The sequence below is a fragment of the Microtus pennsylvanicus genome, chromosome 7 (genome assembly GCF_037038515.1).
Source record: "Microtus pennsylvanicus isolate mMicPen1 chromosome 7, mMicPen1.hap1, whole genome shotgun sequence".
Classification (NCBI taxonomy): domain Eukaryota; kingdom Metazoa; phylum Chordata; class Mammalia; order Rodentia; family Cricetidae; genus Microtus; species Microtus pennsylvanicus.
In genome coordinates, this window is record NC_134585.1 from 102939683 (window position 1) to 102957728 (window position 18046).

The 18046-nt window shown below is 35.9% G+C and overlaps 1 protein-coding gene across 1 annotated transcript; it reads left to right on the top strand.

Moving 5' to 3' along the window:
• Positions 1-728: 728 nt before the first annotated feature.
• LOC142854036 (alpha-amylase 1-like) lies at positions 729-14935 on the top strand. Its single transcript, XM_075979171.1, has 7 exons — positions 729-852; positions 993-1071; positions 11011-11133; positions 11228-11327; positions 13030-13148; positions 13259-13384; positions 14746-14935. The coding sequence occupies exons 1-7, from the start codon at positions 729-731 to the stop codon at positions 14933-14935; spliced, it is 861 nt and encodes a 286-aa protein (XP_075835286.1).
• The last annotated feature ends 3111 nt before the right edge of the window (positions 14936-18046 follow it).

Below are 18046 nucleotides of genomic sequence, written 5' to 3' on the forward strand. Positions count from 1 at the left end.
AATTCTCTATGGTAGGATGCCTTGCTCAGCCTTGATACAAGAGTGAGGGTTTTTGTCCTGACTCAACTTGATGTGCTAGGCATTGCTGACTCCCTATAGGAGGCGTTACTCTTTCTGAGGAGTGAATAGGGGTGGGTCAGAGAAAGGTAAGGGTATTGGGAGGGAGGGAGGAAGGAAGCTAGAACTGTGACTGGTATTGATATAAATCAAAATTTAAAAGAAAAAATCTATTATGCTGAACATTAAACTAAAATAATTATGTAGTAGTTGATGGTATCATCTTAAAATTTATGTTTATTAAAACGACTTCCATATACTTATTTAAACCAGAGAAACGAATTTTGTGTTTCTTGATTAGTTAACTGATTGTTTGGTAATCTATTTTCAAGGAAAAAAAACAGTATTATCGTGTTATAGAGTAACTGTATTTCCAGTACATAAATTACACAATATCATGTATTCTCTTCTGGAAAGTCATTTGTACCACTGGACACACAGTAGCATACGCATTGAGTACAAGTTTCTGAAGACTCAGAAGGACAGGGTCATACCTCCAGTGCAATGTTGAGTAAGATTAAATGATGAGGTTCATCCAGTATGTGACCACAAAGACACTCACCAGAGCCAGGATAGTCCAGGTGGCTCTTTGCTCTGGGGAGTGTCTTACAGAGAGGCTGCTTCTGTGGAGATGCAGTGATCGCCTATGATGCCAGAACAACAGAAACACCATGTATGCACTAGAGAACATCATGAGACCCACAAAAAAGACATCCCTGGAAAATGTCAAAATGAAAAACAGTCCCCTCCTGATGGGGGTACTTGGAGATATTGAGCAGTATTCACTGATCACAAGTAGATTTGTCTGGCTTGTGTTGGAATAAGCTACAGTGACCAAGATGACATTGCTACTAAAAGACAAGTTGAGGAACCAGAACAACAAGAAAATATACATGATGTAATTTGTAAGTGTATGTTTGGTTTTTTCCACCCAGTCAGTGCTTGGGCTGATGATGGTAGCACACTCAGGAAGCAGGTGATACAGATGGAGAGGCCCCTCATCTCCCTGCTCAGGTAAAACAATGCCTTGCATTTGAAGTCATTCTGTAAATTCAGTGACTCAAACATGTTTGGAGACCAAAAATCTAGTGCAGTGAGCAGCATCACAATATGAACAAGGGCCAATTGACATGTGATCAGCTCCGTGGGCTTAAGTCTGCAGTCTTGAAGGACCATGAAGACATGCAGCAAAAGAAGGAAGGTGCTGGCTGAAATTCCGATGCAAATTTGAAAATAATAAATGTTCTTAATGATGACATGAGTGTATATCTTATTCATCTTCATTCTGTATCTAAAAAGAAATGTGGGGAGAGAAAGAAAGGTTAAAAAAAAGACACAATGCTACAATTAAGATGATGTGGGAATCCCCTACATATGCTATGATATGTTTTGTTTCCATTGGTTGATAAAGAAGCTGCTTAGCCTATGGCAGGCAGAATAGAGACAGGTTGGAAAACTAAACTGAATACATAGAGAGAGTAGGAGGTGTCAAAGAGATGGCATGTAGCTGCCAAAGGAGAAAGACTCCAGAATCTTACTGGTAGGCCACAGCCTTGTAGTATACATAGATAAAAAGAAATGGGTTCATTTCAGATATAAGAGCTAGCTAGGAATATATCTAAGTCATTGGCAAAACAACGTTGTAATTAATATAGTTATTGTGTGAGTATTTGGGTCAGGGTGGCCAAGAAACAAAAGTGAAAACTCCACTTACAAAATGGCACCCAGTTCAGGAATGTACATCAACATTAAAGAAAGCTTTTTAAAAAGGGCATCTAGACCTACAAAAACAGAAGTCAATTGGAGCTTGTTGGTCGTTGCATTCTTTTTCAGATTGGCTCTGTCTGCTGGCAGTGAACAGAGGCATGGCTCCTTTAAGAGAAGGCTTCCAGACTCAGCCTTAGCAGAAAAAAATTGCATGGCTTCTTTAAGAAACTGCTTCATGGTCCATGCTCATAGCACAAATGGCTCTGGTTCTTTTGGGAGGTCTGATTGAATGGGGTTTGTGGGCAGCATGATGCAAGTTATTTGGTGGTGGCATGGGCCAACTGCTTCCTAGAGTTGGGGTGGTAAGCATGCCTCCCAGAGCTGGCAGTGAACATCTGTCATGTTGAAAAGCTGAGAAGGGTAAAACAGCAGCCGAAGAGGCTGCTCTGCTCCTAGCCATGCCTGCTTAACAGTTTACAACATCGATCAGAAAATGACTGCAGATATACAATATGATTTAGATGAATAAGATCTCTGAATGGGTCACAGTGTTAGATAAATGTACATGGATTTAGGAGAGTGAGAAGAAAAGTCATAAATTAAAAGAGTAAAGATAATGAAATATATATTAAGGAGTGATAGAATAAAAAAGTCCCAGAAAGAAGGAAAATACATAAAGAGTCTGGATTATGTATATAATTGTGTTTTCTTTTAACTTTTTACTGTTAATGGACTAACTGCAGAGAGACATGTGATTGTGAGGGCTGCTGAGTTAAGCCGACATAAAGGTGTCTTGACTGCAAAATGTGAGTCCAAGGACATGCTACTTTGGAAAAGAGGGTTTGCTTTTGTTTCCACAGAAGATGGGAACCTGTGAATTCCTTCCAGGATAATATGGTTTAATGGAACAAGAGCCCCTGAAAGGTGTCTGGAACCCTAAAAATACTTTGCCCAACAAATAGCAGGAAACACTTTAGAGAAAACTATGCCCAAATTCCCAAAATGATGTTTATAAATTGATGGGGAAAGCTCTCTTAACCAATCACCTTCAAGAAGTGGAGCCTAATTAAGGTATGCCTACCTGGAACCCAGGAAGAAAAATTGGAATGGGCCAGGTGTGTGCTCTTTCTGGGTGATTCCCACTGGACACAGCTGAACTCAGACTTTCCATTCTTGTGGCGTGAGTTTCCCCTTATAACAATTAAAAATATAATTGTTTATCTTTAAGCTGGAACGGTTATTTCCCAAATTGAGCTAGCCTCTAGAATAAATAACTGTTTTATTACAAAAGGTTGGTTATAAATGATTATAAATGATATAGAGATGAATACTTTGCGTTGGTATGGATCTTGGTCTATTGATACAAATTTAGGGTCAATTTTGTTACACTGTGTATAGGAATTTCTGCTCTAGTTTAAGGTATTGTGTTTGTGCAGGTCATTTTAAAATGTATAATTTAAAATTAAAGATTAATAGCTAATTATAATAGTCAAACTGTAGCCATATTAGTTAGGTTTTCTAGATATACAGAGGTACATTTCCATTAGATAACCTTGAACAGTTCAAAAACCTACAGAATATGGCATTTCAAAGGTTTTAAGAACTTTACTTGACAACTAGACATGTCTGCTTCTGGCAGCACCAATTACTTCGAGAGAATGATGGGCATTGAAGAAGCTCCTTATGGAGTTTGCTAGACTTTTGGGCAAGAACCTGCTCTTGCCTGAACTGCTTGATGGTATGATGTATAAACTGGACATGCAGGGCCCACAGAAAAATGACTGCTGAACTTGCCTAAAGAAGGTGAGACAGTACTTTAGGGTCCCTACTTCATGAAAGAATCTGCCAGATATTCTGTAGAACACAGAAGAAAGTGACTGACAAACTGCCAATATATGCAAAACATTCTTTCAAATTTCTTGCTTCATGAAAAAGTCTGTCAGATACTATGGGCCTATAGGCTGAAGATGGATGCCCCAAAGTTACAGAACAGCTTTGGGTGACTGTTTAATTAGGTAATATCTTTCTAGGGTCTCTGATGGAGTTGAAGACAAATAGTTTTCCTTAGCTACAATAAAAGATAAATTATATATAAATCTTTAGCCTCACAAAAAGTATTGAGACTGCAAGTCTTGCTTGATACCTGTTTTGTTATATGTAATTTTAGTATGTAAAAGTTGAAACCTTCCTTTTTATTTAGACAATATGGGGAGATGATGTGAGTTTCCCCTCTGAATGCTGTGAATGTCTTTTATTACCATTGGTTAATAAAGAAGCTGCTTTGGCCTATGGCAGGACAGAATAGAGCTAGGAAGGAAAACTAAACTGAATATATAGAGAGAGTAGGCAGAGACACCATGTAGCTGCCAAAGAAGGAAGATGCTAGAATCTCCCTGTCAGGTCACAGCCTCATGATTATACATAGATTAATAGAAATTGGTTAATTTGAGATGTAAGACCTAACTAGGAATATGCTATTAGCCAAACAGTATTTTAATTAATATAGTTTTTGTGTGATTATTCAGGTCAGGGTGGCTAGGAAGCAAAAGCACAATCTGTGCTTACATTAAGATTTTTTTGAGATAATTACAGTTTTGTACAATTTTCTACAATGTGTTTTGATCATATTCTCCCCCTACAAATCCTCCTTAATCCACCCATCTTCCCTACGCACCCAACTTTGTGTCATCTTTTAAGCACATAAAGTCCAATTTAAATTTTATTTAATTTATAGATATGAATAATTTGCCTGCATTTGTTTCTGTGTAACACTTGTGTGCCTGGTGCCCACAGAATCTAGAAGAGGATACTGGATCCTCTGTAACTGGAGTTACAGGTGACTGTGAGTCTCTATCTGTGTGCTGGGATTTGAACCCAGGTCCTGAGGAAGAGAAGTCAGTGCTCTCAACTGCTGAGCCATCTCTGCAGCTTCCACATCAAGTCCAATTTGTACTGTCCATATACTATTGAACGTTTGTGACTACACTCCTAAGAAAACTGACTCTTCCTTTCTCCACAGCTATCAGTTGCCCTCAACCCCTGTGCTGCGGATGGTCCTTTCTGCCCACCTTCCCTCTCCATTCTGGAATTTGTTTGGTTTAAATTTGAACAGGTGATGTGTCTGCTGTCATAACTTATAACTTTGAATTTAAAATGTGTTGTCTCCTGACTGTGTGCAGACGACACTGTTTCCATTTAAACGTCCACTACATCTGGCTACTATACTCTAGCTGCCTCCTCTCTCATAGGGACCCTTGCATGCACGGAGAGGAGTGTGTGATACAAATGTACCTTTTTAGGGATGAGAATTTCTTATTCCCTCACTCTCAAGACTGACCTCTTGTGCGAGTCTCTGTGTTAATCTCTGTATACTGCAAATAGAACAGTTGAGAGATGCATTAACCCATGGGTATAATAACAAGTCAACAGAAAATCTGTTTAACACTAGCAGTATAGCATTTATCAGAATAACAGCAGTAGAGCCCCATGAACTATCCAGCCTGAAACGGTGTCAGGTGTAACTTCTGTCCCATCATAGTTTCCTCAGAGATTAAAAGTTTCCATCTTTGAGGGAGGCTCCTTAAAACACTGGATGAAACAACTGGATATTTTAAGTCAGGATTTTTACAGAGAGGAGAAACACCAGAATATTCTAAGGGGAGCTGAAGCATTCCTTCTTGCAAGCAAACTCAAGATCAGAAAGTAAATATCTCAAAATAGCCTCAGGAACTTTCTAAAACTGGCCAAACTCTCCAGGCCCTTCCCTCCCCCAGGCTGTAGAAGCAGTAAGGACTGCTGAAACACACACTCAGAAAAGGTGATCTTCCTGAAAGAGGGTGGAGCTACCCAAACAGCCTGGAAAGAACACTTTTCTACACATGAGGTTCCCAGCTTTTGTGAGTTGTCACCCATGTTTTGGGTCATTGGTTTATTATCTAGAGTGATTAGACAGTTGTTCCTGTCTCCTTAGCAATAATGTTACACAACAACTCTATTTTGTAGATCGGGCTTTAAATCCAACCATAAACTGATTAATTACTCCAAAATCCAACATGGTGAACCAATAAATTTCATTGTGTTTACTTACAAGCATACCTGTAAGGGGTTGCTTGCAGGAGTAGACATTACTCAAAGACAATTGCATCATCAAAAGAACAATTGTATTACCTACTTTCTCTTCTGTCAGATTAAGAGTATCAAGTGTTATGCTGAGATCCAACTCATCGTCATATGTGCAATTTATGACTGTCATGAGTACACATCAAAGTGATTTCCTAGAGGCCTTTCCTGAGGTTCTGCTTAATACAGCCATCCCTTCTATTGCCTTTGAAACACCTCAGGCCTCAGTAAGTAAAGATGATGCCCCTCATGTTTTAGCAGTATATTTCAAATGTCTAAGTGCCTTGGACAATGTTGCTGAAAAATGGCAGCTGCTAGGATTCAAGGCAAATTATTTTCTAAAATTATTCTGATTAATTTTTAAAGCAAACAAAATGGAAAACTAATTATAAATGATCATACATAGGCACAGTCAGATAACATATTACAAGCCTCCACTAAACTGAGATAAAATAATTATAACTACATAAAGAACAAATATAACGTTTCTTTGTCATTCTAAAATCTTCACTCATCTCTTTCAACCATGCATCTTTCTGTAAATGGTGTTGGAAAGGCTTGAACTGCTGGATCCTCAAATGACATCGTCTATAATGTTCACATTGTGTTTTTGCTGAAACTGGGCAAGAAAAGATGATGCTTACCATGGAGCAGAGGCAGCAGCTACCATGCAATCATCTTATGGTTCCTCTTGGAAATTTATCTACAACTGCAGGGTCTAATAACTGATCCTTGTAAACAGTATGCACGTTCATCTAAAGGCATTGTGTGCTGATTATCTGAATTTTAAAGTTCACTTTGTGTTCTGCTCTCAACACTGAAGCATCTTGTAATTTAGAATAATAAGGCTATGACCTGTGAGCAATGGGTTAAAGGCAATTTCAGAGAAGTCACCTATAGGTTTGTCATAAAGAAAAGAAAATTAAGTATCTTTTAATATGCTAGATAAACCAAATATGACACACCAATAGGCATTTACTGTTGAAAGAAACAAGCAAAGATTGCTGATCTCAGGATGAAACACCACGACTCTCAGGAGATGGGTAAGGCAGATCAATTGAACCTTCCTAATTCTGTATTTCCCATAAAATGTGTGTAAATTTAATTTAAACGTAACATATATGTATATGCATATGTGCACACTGATGCATATGCATGTATATATATATATATATATATATATATATATATATATATACATATTATTCATAGGATAAAGCAGGAAGTATACCTACTAAATAGACTAGCAAAACCATCTGTACCCGCAAGGTTTTATGTCAATATCATCCAGGAAAAAGAAATTTTAATCGAGAAAATGCCTCCATAGAATTAGCCTGAAGACAAGTCTACAAGGCACAGAGCTGCTGAAAACAGTGTTTGTTCTGAAAAAACAAGTAGGTGGCAGAAGTGCCAGTGTAAAGACAGAACACAGAAACCCGGCATAGGATCCTGAATGCAGCTGTGAAGTAGGAGTCTCTCGAAAAAGCACTCTCTCACCATCAATGCAAGCCCAGACTACTATACCCAGGCAAGCTTTCTTTCACTATAAATGAAGAAAACAAAATTTTCCAGGATAAAAACAAATTTAAACAATACATAGCCACAAATCCAGCTTTACAGAAAGTAATAGAAGGAAAATCACAAACCAAGGAGTCCAACAATGACCATAATAAATCAAACATCTAGAGACCCTTCACCAGCACAACTCAAAGAAGGGAAACACACAAACTATACTACTAAAAAAGTGACCGGAGTTAACAACCACTGGTCATTAATATCACTTAATGTCAATGAACTCAACTCACCTATAAAAAGGCACAGGCTAAGAGATTGGATACGAAAACAGGATCCAACATTCTGCTGTTTACAAGAAACACACCTTAACCACAAAGACGGGCACCTACTCAGAGTAAAGGGCTGGGAAAAGGTTTATCAAGCAAATGAACCTAAGAAACAAGCAGGTGTGGCCGTACTAATTTCTAACAAAGTTGACTTCAAACTTAAATCAATAAGAAGAGATAGAGAGGGACATTTCATACTCATAACAGGAACAATTCATCAGGATGAAGTCTCAATCCTGAATATCTAGGTATTTTAATATTTTCATTTTCTTTTTTCTTACTTTTTCCTTTTCTTTTTCCCCTTTTTTATTTACTAAAAAAATCTTTTATCATTACATATGACAATCCATGTCCCCACTCCCTCTCCTCCTCTCATTCCCTCCATATACCCTCCCACCTTACCTTCATCCAATACTCAGAGAGGGTAAGGCACATTGTTTTGTAGATGGCCCATGGCCCTCCCTACTATAGTTAGGCAAAGCAAGGTATCCATCTGTTGTAAGGAGAGGAGAGGCTGCATGTTTGTCCCAGCTGCCCGGCTAGCTTAGCCCTAAAATAACCACACAGAAATTGTATTAATTAAAATATTGCTTGGCCCATTTGTTCTAGCCGCTTATTTGCTAACTCTCACATCTTGATTTAACCCATTTCTATTAATCTGTACATCACCACATAGCAGTGGCTTACCGGGAAAGATTCAGCATGTCGGAGTCTGGTGGCTACATGGCAGCTCTCTCTACCTTCATCTTTCTTCCTCAAGCATTCAGTTCTGTCTTCTCCACCTGTAGGGATAAGTCCCGCCCCTTAGGGGGTGTGTTCTCCTTTTCCCCTCCTCTTCCACTGTTATTTATCCCCCCACCCCCATGTTCCCAGTTTTGTCAGGTGATCTCTATTTCAACTTTCCAGGTGGATCTATATATGTTTTTCTCAACGTTCGCCTTACCACTTAGCTTCTCTAGGATCATGAAATATAGGCTCAATGTGCTTTGTTTATAACTAGTATCCAATTATGAATGAGTACATACCATATTCATCTTTTTGGGTCTGGGTTACCTCACTCAGGATAGTGTTTTCTAATTCCATCCATTTGAATACAAAATTCAAGATGTCATTTTTTACCACTGAGTAGTATTCTAATGTGTAAATGTGCCACATTTTCTTTATCCATTCTTTGGTTGAGGGGCATTTAGGTTGTTTCCAAGTTATGGCTATTACAAATAATGCTGCTTTGAACATAGCTGAATAAATGACTTTGTAGTATGATTGAGCATCTTTTGGGTATATTCCTAAGAGTGGTATTGCTGGATCCTGAGGTAGGTTGATTCTCAATTTTTTAAGAAACTGCCATACTGATTTCCAAAGTGGTTGTACAAGTTTGCATTCCCACCAGCAATGGATGAGTATTCCCCTTACTTCACATCCTCTCCAGAATAATCTATCATTGGTATTTATGATCTTAGCCATGCTGACTGGTGTAAGATAGTATCTCAGAGTTGTTTTGATTTGCATTTTCCTGATGGCTAAGGATGTTGAACATTTCCTTAAGTATCTTTTGGTCATTTGAGATTATTTTGTTGAGAATTCATTTAGTTTTGTGCCCCATTTTTTAATTGAATTATTTAGGATTTTGATGCCTATTTTCTTGAGTTCTTTATATATTTTGGAGATCAGTCTTTTGTCTGATGTGGTGTTGGTATAAATCTTTTCCCATTCAGTAGGCTGCCTTTTTATCTTATTAGCTATGTCCTTTGCTTTATAGAAGCTTCTCAGTTTCAGGAGGTGCCATTTATTTATTGTTGTTCTCAGTGTTTGTGTTACTGGGGTTATATTTAGGAAGTGGTCTCCTGTGCTTATACATTGAAAACTACTTCCCACTTTCTCTTCTATCAGGTTCAGTGTGGTCAGATTTATATTGAAGTCTTTAATCCATTTAAACTTGAGTATTGTACATGGGGATAGATATAGGTTTAACATTTCAGACTAATTTATTGCAATACATAAGTATAACAATATGTCTGCATTATAGCTTTATATATGAGTAAATGGTTTTTAAAGTAATATCTTGACTTTAGCAGATTAGAATTACCAAACTCTAGTTAGCTCATATCTCAGACAGAAAACAAAATCTCTAGGTGATATTTTATGTTTCTAGAGCTCCTCCTTGTTATTGGCAATTAAAAGGAAATAATTAATTCCAGAAGGTTAATTGTGATTTAGAGAGCAGTGAACCTTCTTAATAGTTAACTTCTTGATAAATATTTAATATTTAATAAATTAGAATGTTCTAATATGATCATGTATTGGGGTGACAACACATATGTGACAGAATCAATAACAAAGTATGATGTGTTTACGTTAAATAGGCCATCTTCTCTCCATTCCACTTGCGGATAACTGTGCCCAGTGATATTCCATACTTGAATTCTGTCACAAGGCCAGTTCCAAAATACTCACTGCTTTTAATTACATCACCACCCAGATCAACTACCTAGTAGAGATATACGGAATATGGTCATTTGAATAAAGAAATATTAAAATGTTCACTGTCAAAAGAATATCTTTTAAATTCTTTATGCTGCTGATGCTCAAATTGGTTTTTCCTATTTATAAAGTATATGAATCACTATTGAGAGAAATTTACTGACAATGTCCCTTTTTTCCAATAAAGATGTTTAAATTTAATATATAATTTAAAATACAGAAATTCATGCCTTCAAAGTACTCACTGACAGATAATTTCAGCAATTAGAATTCATTTAGTTTTCCAAATAAATCAAATACAAAACAGTACTAACCTCTTCACATGACCAATGTGCACAGAAATATTAATCAGTTTACCCAAACTTTACACATTGATTAATACCTCACACAGGAGTCAATTTAGAAAGACAGGCTGGAGTCAATGACTGTTTTATTTTACAAAATGTTTATAAAAAGATTTTATAAAATATTTATAAAATACACTGTAATATTCAATCTTGACTCATTTGTTTTTCATTTTACATAATGAGATATGGATATTTACTCTTCTTGAGTTCATCTACATTACAATGTTACGGGGGCAATGTGAATGGAACGCAAATAAACTTCCTATACAGAAAATCATGGGATATGTAGGCAATTACATATGTGTATAGACACATACCTGGAAGAAATTGTTTCCTGTGGTATAAACTTTTATTTATAAAATCAACAGTTAAATGAAAATAGATTATAGAAAGTGGTATGGATAGGATAAACTAAATGTATTGTAAAATAATCATATATGCAAATTTTTTAAAAATAGGAACTGGGGCGAAGGTTGGGGTCTCATACCTTCTGATAGAGCCCTGGTCTTTGTGGACAACCATGATAATCTGCGAGGTCATGGAGTCGGAGGATCAACCATCCTGACCTTCTGGGATGCTAGGTAAATAAAACCATTCGTTGAAGATTTGTTACTTGCCCTTTAGTGATTGCACATTTTTTATTGTTCTATCATAATATTATTTTGTATATTACAGACTCTATAAAATGGCAGTTGGATTTATGTTGGCTCATCCTTATGGATTCACACGAGTCATGTCAAGTTATTACTGGCCAAGATATTTTGAGAATGGAAATGTAAGTTTAAATATATTTTTTCTAAGGAAAGGGAAGCAGTCCTGTTTTAATTTAATATAAAAATATTTATGTAAAATATATGCCATCAAATATTTATTTACTGTAATGTGAGCAATAAAAGTATATTGCACAAGTATTCACTGATTTGTCACTATAAAAAATCTTGATAATTGTAGAACAAGGTACACAAAGCAAAACGCAGGCATCTAATCATACTTACCTTGTCAATTTGATATGGAGATTGTGCATAATAACATCTGTAAAGAAGGGAAACACATTTGCTTAATTCTATACTGGAGTCCTGCCTCATCTTGGGCATTGCACCAGCCAGGAATGAAAGAGGATAGTTTAAGGAAAGCTCATTTATTAGGAGTAAGCAGCGGATTGTTAGAGCCCAGGAAGAAAGGCCAATTGGATTCACGTGTTGGTATGTCGTTGGGGCCAGGGGAAGGAAGCTTATAGGTCATGTAGAAAAGAAAGGATGTTTTAGTGGTCAGATAAATGGCAACCAGTCCTCATGGCCTTGGAGATGCATGAACTTATCAGTTGCTATATGCACCAGGGCAATATACCCGGGGATGTCTATCTGCTGAGGTATGTTGGCACCTGAGCAAGGCAGGAGATGGGTGTGTAGTCAAAGGAAGAAGTAGCCAAGTATTACCTCTCCGCATGAGAACATCTAGGTTTCAGGTATACTTCAACACCTTCTTAGCTGCAGGCCAGCCCTGCAGTTTAAAACTTGAGCAAGAAAAGTACTTTCTAAGTACTTATAAATTTTTCTGTGGAAGGGAAAAAATTATTCAGTTTAACTGAGATTATCTAAGAAAGTATGTTAAATAAAGCAAACAACTTTGAAGACACATTCCGGAATACTAAGCATTATAAAATATTATGCAACACATTCCTATGAACAATTTTAAAAAGCAGTAACAGTCTAGGAGATGATTTAGAGGGTAAAACTCTTGCAGGAGGGACAAGTATTCAGTTCCTTGACATCTTGCAATGCTGTGCAGTTTGTCTTCTCACTTTTAACAAATTGCCCAATAGGTGGAGATCACAGATTTCTGGACCACCATATTCGGTAGTCTGGGTTTAGGTGAGAAAAGCTTCCTCTATTGACAATAAAGGGAATGCTTGTTCAATTGTTTCAGGAAAATGTGTAAATGTGTTGACAATCATGATATTTTGGAAAATTTATTAGAGAATATTAGAATATATTTATTAGTACTTTTATCTAAAAGATAGTATGGAACCTAAACTAATATTAATTTGGAAATTAAATATACTTTCTAAAGAAGTTCTATAAGTACTGATATTTTTATAGTAAATAAATAATTTTGGCTTTTATAGATGATGAAATTCAGGGACAGAGGACTTATGTATCTTGAATGAGCTTTCTAAAGCCATCGGTACTGGATTCTGTCCTTCTTTAATCTTTCTGATACAAATGCTCTTACCACTTTAGTGACTCTAAAGAAGTTAGAGAGATATTAAAAAGTTATTGCTTGAAAAGGCTCTGAGTGAATAAAAGTGTGTATAAATAAAAGTGTGTAGAGAAATAAAGACTTAATAAAGTTCTGTATAAATACCAAAGTAAGACATGGAGTAGATACTATAGAGAGTCAGGTAGCAGAATTTTTTAATTTAGTGCAATGAAAATGGAATATGAATTTTAAAATCGCGCATTTTTTCTGTAATAAAGGATATCAACAATTGGTTTGGACCACCAAATGACAATGGAGCAACCAAAGAAGTTACGATTAATGCAGACACCACTTGTGGCAATGGCTGGGTCTGTGAACATCGATGGCGCCAGATCAGGTTGGGAGTGTCCCCTACAGATCATGTCTAATAAGAGAATTGTTTAACTTTTTGTTTTAAATTGTTCAATACAAAGTGTATAAAGATTTTATGTGATATTGTGCTTTTAGGAACATGGTTGCCTTCAGAAACATAGTCAATGGTCAGCCTTTCTCAAACTGGTGGGATAATGGCAGCAATCAAGTAGCTTTTGGCAGAGGAAACAAAGGCTTCATTGTCTTTAACAATGATGACTGGTAAGTGGAAATCAATTAAAGTAGAATTGCATACTTTTCTACTTTTACATCCTTCCTTTTGTTTCCTGTTCTTTTGTAGCTGAAAAATAAATTTCGTTAATAAATTTAAGATTTGTTAATGGATTTCTGGAGAGATGGCTCAGAGGGTAAGAGCATTGCCTGCTCTTCCAAAGGTCCTGAGTTCAATTCGCAGCAACCACATGGTGGCTCACAACCATCTGTAATGACGTCTGGTGCCCTCTTCTGGCCTGCAGGCATACAGGCACAAAGAATAATGTATACATAATAAATAAATAAATAGATAAATGAATGAATGAATGAATGAATGAATGAATAAATAAATGAAGATTTGTTAATGGATTTCAGACACCTGAAAAGTATAGAAAAAAAGATGCTTGCTCTTCATTTCTTTCTCAATTTTTAAAGCAGATTTTGTTTCAAGTAGAATTTTGTTTTGCTGTTGTTTTTGGTGTATTCCTACACTGTCATATTCATATATTCTCATTCATATACTCATGTGATATATGTACAAAGCATATAAACATTCAGCATGTCTTAAAATCAGTGATAGTATGGGCATTATTAGATTCAAAATACTTTCCCCCATCTCCTAGCTCTGTATCATGACTATTTATTTTTCTGTTTCCTTGTTATATAATCATAAATTATCTGTCTCTGTGTGACAAATTTCATTATCTCTGGATGATGTTTTTTCTCAGGAGGCAATTGAGTTTGCTTCTACAGTCTAGATTACAGGCCTTCTGCTTTTGATGCACGCATATGTTTCCATCTCCTTGAACATTTTCCTATTTGTATACAACTGTACTTAGAGAATCTTTGTGCAAGTAGATGACAATCTCAGTGTCAAGTCCTATTTTTGCTCATTTGGATTTTGTATTAGCTTCCTTTTAACAGCATAAGCAAGTCAACTTATAGAAGAAAGATTTTATTTGAGCTTGCAATCCCAAGGGGTTAGAAGGGGAAAACATGGTATGAGGGCAGGAGTAGGAAGCTGATGAATCACACTTTGAACCACAGTACAATGCAGAAAACTTTAACTAAAGAAGGTCAGAGTCTTTCCCTATCAAGGCCTGCCTTCAGTGACACAGTTCCTCCACATCTACATTACCTAACCTCCCCAAACATTGCCACCACATGAAAACCAAATTTTAACTTAACAAGTGCTCTTTTAAAACATCTACCTATATATCACAATCTATATCTATTCATGTATCTATCTATCCATCTATATCCATCTATCTAACTTTATGGCTAGTAAATTACAACTTATATTTACATACCACACAGTTTAAGAAATTACTCAATTTTGGAGGTTTGAATCTGACTTCTTTCCTTTTCAGGTCATTGTCAACAACTTTACAAACCGGTCTCCCTGAAGGCACGTACTGTGATGTCATTTCAGGAGATAAAATTGATGGCAATTGCACCGGGATTAAAGTCTATGTTTCTGGTGATGGTAATGCACAATTTTTTATTAGTACCACTGCTGGAGACCCATTTATTGCAATCCATGTAGAATCAAAACTCTAAAATTTAAAATAAATTCATACTGAGAGTATCAATCATTTGTATTGCTTTTTCTTTGCACAGTTTAATTTTTATACTTCATTCACCCTTATATAATCGGTTACAGCAATGAACTTCAATTGGTAAAAATTGCTTAATGAAATCAATGTAATTTTGTGAAAATTATATAGAGGGATTTTAATATATTTTAGAAGATTCTCCTTAAATGATTTGTCAATGGCAATTCTCAGATCTATGACAACATCCTGACAAATATATTGTTTTATCTCAAGTGCCATTTGTTTTATAGTACCATAATTTATCTTCTTTATTAAATATATTTTCTTGTATTCAAATGTATATATAATTACTTTTTATCTTATTCACTTCTTTGTCTTCCATTTTCTCTCCCATTTTTATATCTTTTTTTGACCAACTCTATTAGATATGGTTGCCTGCATGAGCATGGGTAGAAAGTTATTACTTGAACATTAGTCATTGACAAAAGTAACTTGCTAGTATATTAAACACTGAGGATCATAGTCTACCCCTTGTTAAAAAAATGTAAATTTCTTATAGCTCCCTAGGAAGTGATGGGAGCCAAGCCATAGTGGAAACTTTGTGTTTCAAGTATCAAGCAGTACCTGTGAGGTTAGTCAATACTCATTGAGTTTATGAAAGCAAGAGTCCTTTCATGTACCAATGACATCATCCCACAACACTCCCTTCAATCCTGTTCTTTTGTTTTCTTTCCACCACCTATTCTATGATAATCCAAGAACTTGGAATGAGGTTTATAGATGTCCCATTCTAGGATGAGTGCTCATAAGTCTCTTAATGTTATCACTTATACCAGTATGAGTTTCTGCTGTGTCTGTCACGCACAGAAAAGGAAACCTCACTGTAAAAGTGTTAGAACAATACAAATCAATGGATATGAACATAACTGTGTAGAAAATAAATGGACACCATGGTGTCTCCTTAGGTAAACAGCCATAGTATTTTTCTTGAAGGTCCATTGCCATACTGAACTATCAGCTTTTCATTAGGTTTAGAGTACCGGGAAAGAGTTTCTCTTGTGAAGTGAGTATGCAATCCAGTCATTGTGGATTTGATTATCTCTATATCAATTATGCTACCACTATACTAGTGGGGACATCTTGCCTGGCATTTTGGTTTTGTAGCTGACAGAATTTACATTAGATATGTCCTTTGATAAATTTTAACCTTCATAGTATGCATAGAAATTCTGAACAGAAAAGAAACTAGCAACCTAGAAGGAAACATCCAGCTCAGTTATGGTTTGATTTCTCCATGTCCTGTCTCCAAACTTCCCTAAGTAATAGTTCTTACTGTTTAGTTCTAGTGGAAACCAAGAACAACTCCAATAACCACTATTCGTCCTGTTGGCTTTTGTGTGGACTCTCTATTTTACTCCATTTATTTATGTGGTTGTTTCTGAGCTTATGCCAATGATAGTTTTAGCACTATGGTTACACATCACAACTTCAACTCGGTTATGCGATCCTTCTAGTATTATTATTTCTCATTCCTTATAATTCTTTTAGGTATCTGTGATCTCTTTTGTTTCCAGAATTTTAAGATCATTTTTTTCATGTCTGTGATAATAGTGGTGAAATTTTTATGAGAATTCAATTGAATATGTAAATTGTAGGCATTCTAACTCTAAACTACTATCCTAAGACTATTTTATAATTTTAAAAATCCTTAAGTTATTTCACATTTTCTTGTATGACTACATTAGAGGTATATAATATTTCCTACATATAGGACAATGCAGGAGTGACTGACAACAGACCATCTATATTCAAAATTTTTACTGCATCTTTATGGAATAATTTTTCAGAAAAGTTATTCCAGAACACAAATGGAAATCTACTAAAATTCCTTTTGCTGTTGTTTCATGGTGAATAGCACATACCTCAATGATTTATTTTCTGATTTTTCTTATAAAAGTAATATGTTTTAACTCTTTAAAGGTTTAAGCTGTGAAGTTTGAGCTCTTCAGAGCTGGTTATCACGTTGATCTTGAAGAAATCCTGCTTCAGAAAGTTCCTTTCTAAGTCCAGGGAATTACTTCAGTGACTTTGTCTTTTAAATTGAATGTTTATTTCCATGAAGTGAAGCCTATGATGTGTGGAACAATCCCTTTAGGACAGTTTGTTATTTGTCTCAGTGATTAGAAATAGGTTTTTTTTCTTAAGTATTACAATTGCTTTCCAAGAACAAGCTTTTCCTATAGTTTGTGAACCATTTATTTGCCAAAACTGAACATTTTTAATATTATATTCCTACTGTATTTATTGCTCTCTACTATTTGGATCTGGATTAGACTTGTGAGCACCATCATCCACAGTCTAATTGTTCTCTCCTTTGCAATTTCCTCTGCCGAGCTCATTATTCCACCATGTTAAAATTCAGTCTCAGTCTACATGTCAAAAAAATACAGCAGATTCTTTGTCAGACTATCATGTGAAAAACTTCACGGTCAGTCGCTTCCAGAGTCCATGTTTTTCTGTGAACCCTCTTGAACTTGACCTCCACTTTGAGTAATTCTCTTTGTTTTCTGGTGTTCCCTATCAAGCAAGCAAAAAAATGAAAATAAAAAACAAACAAACAAAAAACAAACAAAAAAACCCCCAAAAACAAAAAAGACAAAAAAAAAACCACACAAAAAACAAAAAATAAAAAAAACCCTCAATACCCAGTACTATTTAATTTCAGCATTTAATGACTTTCTATTCCCCAATACCAAACTCTTACTCATTTGTCCATCAAACTTGTTTCAAAGCCTACAGATTGTGTTCATTTTAAAAGTTACTTCTTGTTATTAATTGCTAATAAGTCTGGTCATCAGAAACGACATGGCAAGAAACAAGTTAATGTTGCACAGAATACAAACCAGAGGAAGCAGCCTCCAGGTGATTTTCATACTGCCCTGCAGAATCAAGCAGAGAGGAAAAAGGAAATGGGGCAATGGTATAAAACGTTGAATCTTCCTCCAGTGAGTACACTGTCCTAGCAAGGCTCCATCTCCTAGAGCTTCCATAGCTTCTCTAAACTTACCACAACTTTGAGATACCATCTTACACCTGTCAGAATGGCGAAAATCAA

Coding starts and splice junctions, on each gene's coding strand:
- LOC142854036 (XM_075979171.1), top strand. CDS start 729: ATGTATGCACTAGAGAACATCATGAGACCCACAAAAAAGACATCCCTG. Junction 11,134..11,227: donor CTGACCTTCTGGGATGCTAG/GTAAATAAAACC, acceptor TGTATATTACAG/ACTCTATAAAATGGCAGTTG. Junction 13,149..13,258: donor CATCGATGGCGCCAGATCAG/GTTGGGAGTGTC, acceptor TTGTGCTTTTAG/GAACATGGTTGCCTTCAGAA.